The 9,376-nt window shown below is 37.1% G+C and overlaps 1 protein-coding gene across 5 annotated transcripts; it reads left to right on the top strand.

Moving 5' to 3' along the window:
* Positions 1-326: 326 nt before the first annotated feature.
* LOC113289853 (zinc finger CCCH domain-containing protein 37-like) lies at positions 327-8,584 on the top strand. Of its 5 annotated transcripts, none has more exons than XM_026539272.1 (12): positions 327-593; positions 1,998-2,245; positions 4,196-4,255; positions 4,355-4,432; positions 4,521-4,571; positions 4,655-4,867; positions 5,030-5,067; positions 5,198-5,244; positions 5,354-5,487; positions 6,228-6,281; positions 7,686-7,820; positions 8,053-8,584. In XM_026539272.1, exons 1-12 carry the CDS (start codon positions 461-463, stop codon positions 8,371-8,373), a joined length of 1,512 nt encoding a protein of 503 aa, XP_026395057.1. In that variant the 5' UTR covers positions 327-460; the 3' UTR covers positions 8,374-8,584. The 5 variants fall into 5 exon arrangements, with proteins under 5 accessions (XP_026395057.1, XP_026395056.1, XP_026395059.1 ...); XM_026539271.1 differs by having other exon boundaries at positions 4,509-4,571; XM_026539273.1 differs by having other exon boundaries at positions 331-593; positions 2,012-2,245; positions 4,509-4,571.
* The last annotated feature ends 792 nt before the right edge of the window (positions 8,585-9,376 follow it).

Here is a 9,376-nt window from a genome sequence, read left to right as displayed (position 1 = left end):
AGTTTTGCTTGAATCACTTATTTTCTTTTTTTCCCCAAATTTTTTTTTTCCTTCTTTTTCTTCTCTTCCCTCTGATTTTTTTGTTTTGATTTTCATCTTCAACACTTAACTTAAAGAAATGAATTAATATTAATTAATTAGCTAATCATGATCAGTGCTATTAATCATTATTATCTCAAATCACATGGGTCATATTAGTAATTATGTAAATATTTGGATAGGGGGTGTTCACTATCACTATTTCATGACCACAGATAGCCCACAAAAAGCCAAGCCTTTTTAAGCCCCAATAATAGGATTCTTTATTTCTTTTTGAATCCTATCCTTCCTCGGCTGCTATTTCTCTCTCTCAAAATAAGACCGAAAAAAAAATCATTCTCTCATACTACTAGTATTTTCTAGGGTTTTAGTACTACTCGTACTACACCAAGTCGAAGTACTAGTGCTAGGTTAATCATAGATGCACATGATGAACCACCATGACAGATATAGGTTTCCTTCAATTTCACAACAGTCCTTATGGCCACCTGGTGTTGACGCGTCTTCTTCTTTCAGCCCTTGTTTTGCTGGTACTAAGCGTACTTCTTCCGAAGGTTAGTTCATATTTTTTCTTTGTTTCATAATTTGGGCTTTTAGCCGTCTGTTACAAGTTACAACTTTCACATTGTGTTTTATTGATCTTGAAATGTAATTGTGTCGTTGTAAGTAGTTTCAGGCTTTCAGCCTATTTCTAGCGGCCCCTCCCTCTGCTGTTAGTACCTTCTAGTTGACCATATACAGTGACTGCAACCGATTATTCAATCAGTATTCTAACTTGAATTTTGCGAAGTTTCAAGTGATATATCACATTTTTTGAAGGGTTATGCTTGACCATATACAGTGACTGCAACCGATTATTCAATCAGTATTCTAACTTGAATTTTGCGAAGTTTCAAGTGATATATCACATTTTTCGAAGGGTTATGCTTGATCACTATGATACATGGATGCATCACCACGGCTTTGTCGACTAGGTTAATTTGATGTCAATACACTCGTAACTACACTTTGTGTTAATAACTTTATATTTGTCTCCAATGGTTTACGTCTTTTTCTTTGCTTTGCGTGCTCTTTATTAATTTTTTGAATGGCCTGTGCTGGTATTGAAGAATCAAATGCTTGGTTTATGTCTATTTCCATTGGTAAGGGACAAATGTCTGTAATAAGAACATAAATTTTGCTGTCACTGCCCGTTAATCGTATGTGATCAAATCAAAATTGTCAGTGAAAGCTTCAAATTCTGATTGCTCCTTCACACTTCATTTGAAATGAACATGAAGGAATGACTTTGAAAGATGTACACTAGACTCACAGCTGAATGGTAAATATTTGGATTGTAAGCTGAAGTGGTTGGAGAAGAAATGTGTTTGCATGTGAATGTTTGATGCAAGAATGATAGTAAGAGTCAGGTTCATATGCTTGGAAAAGGATCCTCCCTGTTGCATTTCCTCCTCCCAAGCACTGGCCACACAGGAGGTTCATATGCTGCTGAGCAGTGAGGGTCTCAGTTTTTTAGATTTTGTTGATGGTTTGTTATGGTCCATGTATGTGCCTAGGTTATTTCATGTGAGCTTCTTGGAAACCTGAGGGATATAGCAACTGTTCTCTAATTTTTTTTATTGTTACCTCAAAAGAATAATTAAGATGCATAAATGGACAAATATAAAACCGCGTGATACAAAAACTTTCTCCATCTAAATTAATACACTAAATTGGTTTATGTTTACTATAGTAACTCCATATACTACATTACTAAATTGGATTAAACTAGCAAACTTCTAATCTATCTAAACAGGCTAAACTTACATTCAGCTACTTATATCAATTGTAAGTCTATAACTACCGATACCTTGTGTTTGCCCTGGCCTATATTATTTATTTTTATGGATGTACTTAGATAACATCTTTGATGTTAGGCCTTGCTTCTTATTTTATTTTTCTCTATTATTTACATATAGCACTCTACCATCAGACTTATCTGGGAACGAGTAACACTTTTGGGCAAAGTGAGGCTTTTTATTCTGCAAACAATCTAAGCAAGCGCCCTAGGTTCGAGAGCACAAGCCATTTGCCTATCTATCCCCAAAGGCCAGGAGAGACGGACTGTGCTCACTATATGCTCACAAGAACCTGTAGGTTTGGTGATACCTGCAAGTTCGATCATCCTATTTGGGTTCCTGAGGGTGGTATCCCGGATTGGAAAGAGGTGATTGCTTGATATCATTATTCTGAGGGATATACTATTTTTTTGACTAAATATATATAGAATCATTATACTCTGTTAATTAATTTGTTTCTATAGCTTTGATAAATTACTCTAATATATAATGTGACGTCACACACAAACTTCTTCACTCTCGGTTTTGAAAATTTGTTACTGAATCTAGTAGATTAGCTTGTAAAAGTAATATTTAAAAGGTAATAACCATGTCCATGCTTTGAGCTCGGCCTTTAGTTTACTTTTCATTCAGCACGTGAAATTTGGTTAGTGATATACATATATTGTAAGTTCTGTTTGATATCCAGTTTGTCAGTTGCGATTTTGGCAGTAAAATCACTATATACATGAGTTTTGTGTATATGCACTGACAAGTAAAGGCCCGGTTTGTAGTAAGTACGGAGAGGCTAATGCAAGGAAACTGTAAAACAAATTTTATCATACCACAGGCTCGTGGAAAAGTTGGTTCATTAGAAATACATTTAGTAAAGTTGGTTCAGTAGAAAAGTCATCTTGTACAGTTAGAAATACATCATTGTACGTATATATATATATATATATATATCACAGTTAATCAGTTTTCTCACTTTATCTTCTTCACGAATTCCATGGTCTTAAAATGTTGAATAGCATGCTTATAAATTCACTTGAATGGCTTAACCTGCATCTTCTATTACGATAAGAAATACTGATCTTATAGCATTTGTAACACCCATAAAGTTTCAGCACGTAATTACGTTCTGTAGCAATACATTGGACGGATCTTGTTCGTAATTTGGTTGCACAGCTGATATCAGTAGCTATAATACTCTGATATTCAGTCTAGCTTTGTCATTCCTCATAAATCATAATCCTAATAAATTAGTTTGCAAGGGGCATGAAATTATCCATGAGCTTTCACCCTTTTCGATAAGCCCAGGACTCAAGAAGTAGGTCAAACTCTTACGTCTTCCGTGGTTGGAACAACCCAACCAGGCAGCCACCACAGGCATAGTGTGATTCATGACATTTAAAATCTGTGCAGTGAGAAAGCTGCTTGGGAAGGTGCTTTCTACATGGTTTATTGGCACCATTTAGATCTTCAGTTTTTTCTTTTTCTAGTGGAATTCATTTCATTCCTTGTACTGTCATACCGTATTTAGGTGTTGTTGCACCTGTTCTCATTCATTTATGTACTAAATTTTGAACTGGATAGATGACATGATCTTGATAGTCAAATTAGAAAATAAAAGAAAATATTTAGTAGCCCTAGATGTGAATTCTTCTCACCTAGCTAAAGGAGGGCATATTTTGGTCAAGTCACTAGGTTAAAAGGCATTAATTTGGTCATTGGATGTTTGAAAGGCGAAGGTCACTTTATCTGCATGAACAGTTTTAGGACACCGTACAATTCCACAGATATTTAGCGCAATGCGGCAAATGGTGCCAGCCCAATACAGAATGATACCTTAAGCAGACTGATATGATTAGCAGAAATTTTCAAGGGTCTAGGGATAATAAATCATTTGGCTCCTAGAGAACTCAGTAAAAACCTCAAGTTTAAATATTAGTTGAGAGTTAAAAGCAGGGCCCATTAGGATACCAATACATATTTATAGGAAAGACTGCCACCCTGACTGGATCATCAAGCTGACCTATACTTTCGCAGTATCTAGGAAAAGCAATAGCAGAAATGGGATAGATAACTGAAAATGATAATAAGCATCAAGGTCATCAAATCATTACTTATTAGTGACAAGTTTGTGTACATAATATTTTGGGATTATCATCTTTATCAATGCAGTACAGAATTGCAAACACTAGAGTTTCGATTTGCTAGAGTCCCCAAAACGGGTATGAAAGAACCGTTGCTCTAGATGCGAGTTCAACTAAATTACAGTCTCTACACTATGCTCTGGGTAAGATAATTACGTCATTTATTTTTGCTGGTTGGTGCAGGTTCCACTTGTCCCTTTGGGTGATACTCTTCCGGAAAGACCCGGAGAGCCTGCTTGTCCTGTAAGCCTTAGTCTCTCTCTCGTTTATCTGGTCTCTGAATTTTCGATTTTAGATATGGTATTTGGTTTCTGACTTGAATCTCCTGACAATCTGTTCCAGTACTTCCTGAAGACCAAAAAGTGCAGATTTGGTTTTAAATGCAAGTTCAACCACCCAAAAGATATAACAAAGTCTGTGGTAGGTGGCTGTGTGACATTAGCTGTCAAACACATTTCAGTTTGTAATATCTTGATAATATATTCTACTTTTGTAGGATGCTTCTAAGATTGTTGATCTTTCTCTATTACCTGAAAGGCCATATGCTCCACCATGTTCAGTAAGAAAATTTCTCTACTCTACATTTTGTTGATTGTGGTTGATATCTTGTTCCTTGCACTAACTTATGGAAAATGTCTGTAGTTTTACATGAAGACTGGAATATGTAAATTTGGTGAATCTTGTAAGTTTCATCATCCTAAAGATATTCAAATACCAGTAACTGGTCAAGAAAATGGTTGCGCAGAGCACGATGCCTCTGTGGGTTCTTTTGATAGTATAATGTCGGTGAAACCACCATTTGTTCCATTTACCCCAGCATCACTGCATAATACCAAAGGACTTCCAGTTAGACCGGTAAAAGGCCAATCCGCCCCCCTCCCTCCTGAATATCATTTCAGTTTCCTACCAACTAGAATTACTGAATTAGATAATTTGTGTATCACATAGCTAGAATTTCTGAATTAGAGTTTGATTTTCTTTCTCACGTCTTTCCTTGCTGATCTTTGCTTTGTACAGGGTGAAGTGGATTGCCCTTTCTATCTTAAGACTGGCAGGTGAAAAGTTTTAATGGAAGTTCTTAAGGAATGATTTTAAATTCTTATATTTCTTGTTTGGTTACAGTCATCCTGGTTCTTATCTTTCTTCTTAAATTTGGTTCTTATCTCTGGTGTTTCTATTTCTTAGTTGCAAGTATGGCGCCACTTGTCGTTACAGTCATCCTGAGAGAGCAGGTATACACTTTTTATCTGTCAAAAAAGTCATTGCATTGGAGATTTTTAGTCGTGTTATTCAGGTCCCGACATGTTTCACAGTTCCACTTACTAAGAGTTGCTTTTGCAGTCATCAGCATATCAGTTGCCCCTGGCCTAGGGCATGCAATGATGACCTCCTCAGCATCTAGTATGAATGTTGGACTCATCAATCCTGCTGCTATGGTTCTTCCGACCATCGACCCAAGGCTTGGACAAGCAACGGTAAGTACTTCTTAATACTAAGTCTATTTTTTTTTTTTCCGTAAGTGTACTAATAGACTATTCATTCCTGCGCAACTATGACATACAATGTTTGTAGTCAACTCAAACAAGCGTTGTTCTGTGGAACAAAGATATATTAGCCTGTACGTTTTTATGAAACCCTAGAGGATAAATGGGACTGCGGTACCCGCTGCTTTGCCCACCAGTGTCAGACACGAGAGCGGTGTCCGGATTTGAAGAGCAGATTTGTTGAATTTGTAGGATCCTTGTTACTTGGGCTTCGTTTAGTGTTCAGTTGCATGTCATGGCACCTCTAGGCTGCAGCTATGAAGTACTAAAATGCCACCTCCACGTCCCAAAAGTACCCAGCATAGAAAACAGAATCCACAAAGTAATGGTATATTTCGAGCTAGGATATATTCACCAAGGGGGTGCTGCTGTTGCATGTGCGTGATATTGATGAGTGTCTGATAAAGATGGATAGGAACAGAAGCAGAAAATTTTAACGAAAATATGTAGGGCATTGGGTTTTTCTGCTTCCCTACTGTTACTAAATGCAAATATCTTTTATTTTGATTTATTAACAGGTGTGATGTTTTGAATAACATGTTTTTCATGTTACCAAATTCCTAGAGATGTTTGAGCATCATCTGGGTATTGGTTAACAAAAAGATTCGGTCTTTGTAACTCACCCTTGAATTCGTTGAAGCCATCCTCACCTCATTTTACCTCTTGTGCAGCTGGGGTTGGGAGTGGCTGTCTACCCTCAACGACCTGGACAGACGGAATGTGAAGTAAGTTGAACTTTACTATGGGATCTTTAGTTTTGTCTGCATTGCAACATGGGGGTGGGGCTTATCCAACTAATTTTGCTAATGGCTAACATGCCCTCGATTAGTGCTAATACAATGGATTAAGTACACTAATTGAAGATTAGTGATTAATTAGCTTAATAATTTGGTTTATATTTTGAAAGTCAATATTTTTTTTAATTTCTGTTTTGGAGGAGAAGTAGGAGGATGTTTTTGAAAACCTTGGAAGAATATGAAGAAATGTATGTTCAAAATAGTCATACACACCTCTAAGTTCTTGTCTACGGTTAGGAGTTCTTCATTTCAGAGCCACAGACAGCTGATTACGGCTGGGATTCGAGATTTCCCAGCTGTGTACTGATGCTAGGGTTAGAATTTCTTGATTTCCCAGCCGTAAAATACAGAAAAAATCCAATTTTTTTACGTCCTTTAAGCGATTAGAAGCAACAAAATTGTAATGGGACAAGAACTTACGGTTGGGACATTGGATAGGACCTAACCGTAAACCAATTTACGACTGGGAGTTATGGTTTCCTACTCGTAAATCTATATTTACGGCTAGGACATAAGCGTTACGGCTGGGAACTTTATCTATTATGGTGGGAAATACCTAGACGTAAACCCAACCTCGACTACATATGGCTAGGAAAATCTTATTTTCCCAACCACAGACATGTTTTACATCTGGGAATCCCTATTTTCCCAGCCATTATAGTTAATTTACGGCTGGGAAAATAAGAACTCCAGGCAATAAACAGTTTCGGAAGCTGTTTTTTTTTCCTTATCTCAACTTAATTGAGTCGAACCTTTTAACCAATCAAAAGCAGAAATAAATGGTGGGTTTTCGATTGTTACCTTAACCAATGAAAACCGAATAGTACTTCTTCTTTATTTGAAATTGAAGAAGAAGACGGAGGAAAATGGACCATGCAATGGAGAAGAAGAGGCGGTTTAATTTAGGTTTTTGATATAGATTTAGATTAGTTATAGGGGCAAGGTATTTATGACTTTTGCTACAAATTAGGCCCCCGTATCCACATTTAGGAAAATCCAAAGCTTTGCAGCCCCAATAATAGGTTTCTTTTTCGTGAGCTTGGTCAAGTGGATCATTTCAAAGCAACAAAAACAAGAAGCTCTTATCTCATCTTCACTTGGACCCTACATGGTATATATGGCTTCCATGGGTATGTTATTAGGTATCTGAAAATTAAAAAAATAAGAAGATGATTTTCATGAGGAATTGAGGATAAAAAACTATAGTAATTTGCCTCTCCAAGTAAATTTCTTGTCTTCATTCAGGAACACTTGTCAGTTGTCATCTTTATTTTGCTTGGGAAGCTAGGCAGTCGTTCAGAGCTCTTAATCACCCAATTTCATTTTCTGCAGTTTTACATGAAAACCGGGGATTGCAAGTTTGGTGAGAGATGCAAGTACCATCATCCGATAGATCGGACAGCAGCGACTCAGTCAATGCCTAAGCAGGATGTAAAACTCACCCTTGCAGGACTACCTAGGAGAGAGGTATATGTTGTGTTAGTACAGTTTATATCTTGTGCATATAATACTTTACTTTGATTTTTGATTTTAAGCAGCAATTATGCCATTAGTTATCTTGTGCATATGATACTTCACTTTGATTTTAAGCAGCAATTATTCCATTAGTTGCAACTGTTCCACTTACTGATGATCTGTTGACAGTGTGACGTATAAGATTGTCTGAAGTTGTAATCTTGAAATTATTTTGGTCTTGCAGGGTGCAGTGGTCTGCCCTTTCTACATGAAGACAGGGGCATGCAAATATGGTTCTAGTTGCAGGTTTGATCACCCCCCACCAGGGGAGGCTGTAGCCATGGCTACAGTAGTCCAAGGATCTTCATCTGCCCCCCTATCAGGAAAGGCTGTAGCAATGGCTACAACAGTACAAGGATCTTCATCTGCCCCCCCATTGGGGGAGGCTGTAGCCATGCCTACAGTAACACAAGGATCTTCGTTTGCTGCAGAGGACGGAGAAAGTAATAATAATAATAACACAATAGTACCTGAAGTAGCCATCTCATTTGGCTCCACAAGTTAACCGAGCTAAAATTTTCTGTACTTGTATTTTAGTGTTTTTTTTTCCTAGCTTTATTGGGGGCCATGGATATTGATTGGGGGCCTTGCACTAGAGGACAAAAAAGGTCACCCCACCCTAATTTGTGTTGCCCATTATCAAAATATTTTCTAAATGGCTAAAATGCCCCTGAATGATTAGTATTAATAATTAATTAAGTTAATTAGTGTGGTAAGTGTGTTTAGATTAAAATCAGATTTTGAAATAAAAATTTGGGGAAATTTATTTTTGGGCTTTTATGTGAGAAGAAGAAGAGGAGTTTTGAGAGGAAAAATTAGGGTTTTTAAAAATGAGTGATTCAAGTGGAGGGAATGAGGTTGGTGAAGCTTCAAATAACAAACATGATTGTGTTGATGGTAAGATTGTCTCAACTAATTCCATGGGTTGGATGTTTGATGAAGAGATGTTAATAGAGGAAGCTATGAATAATGGTGAAAATGAAGAACATATTGCTCAAAATGAAGGAACCAATCCTCCCCCGGAGCTCAAAACAATCCGGTAAACTTCCTATACTCTTCAAATTGTCTGAATGGTGCTCCAAGTGGTCGATTCATGGTCACCATGAAACTACTCAGAGTGAGGGTCGTTATAGTCGGGTGTTGTATAAACTAACGACTCTTTAAGGTCGTCAGTATATTGACACTACCAATGATGACTTAAACCTGCAACTTTTCCAGGTTATGAAAAATCGTTAGGGTGGTGTGATAAACACTGACGACTCTTTTAGCTATGTCACAAAGGGTCGTTAGTTTTTTTTGTTTACAGACAAACGACTCTAAAACCAAAACTCTCAATAAATAAAACACTTAGAGTCGTCATATATGCATTCATAGCAGTTGATGACCCTAGCCAGCCATTTCAAATTTTATGTAGATTCGTTCGGTTTCTTAGTTAATATACTAACGACCCTTGCACTGGATTATCATAATTTTTGATTTCACAGGATCATTTCATTGAATCGTAAAAG

The sequence above is a fragment of the Papaver somniferum genome, chromosome 6 (genome assembly GCF_003573695.1).
Source record: "Papaver somniferum cultivar HN1 chromosome 6, ASM357369v1, whole genome shotgun sequence".
NCBI lineage: Eukaryota > Viridiplantae > Streptophyta > Magnoliopsida > Ranunculales > Papaveraceae > Papaver > Papaver somniferum.
This window is presented reverse-complemented; position numbering and strand designations above follow the sequence as displayed.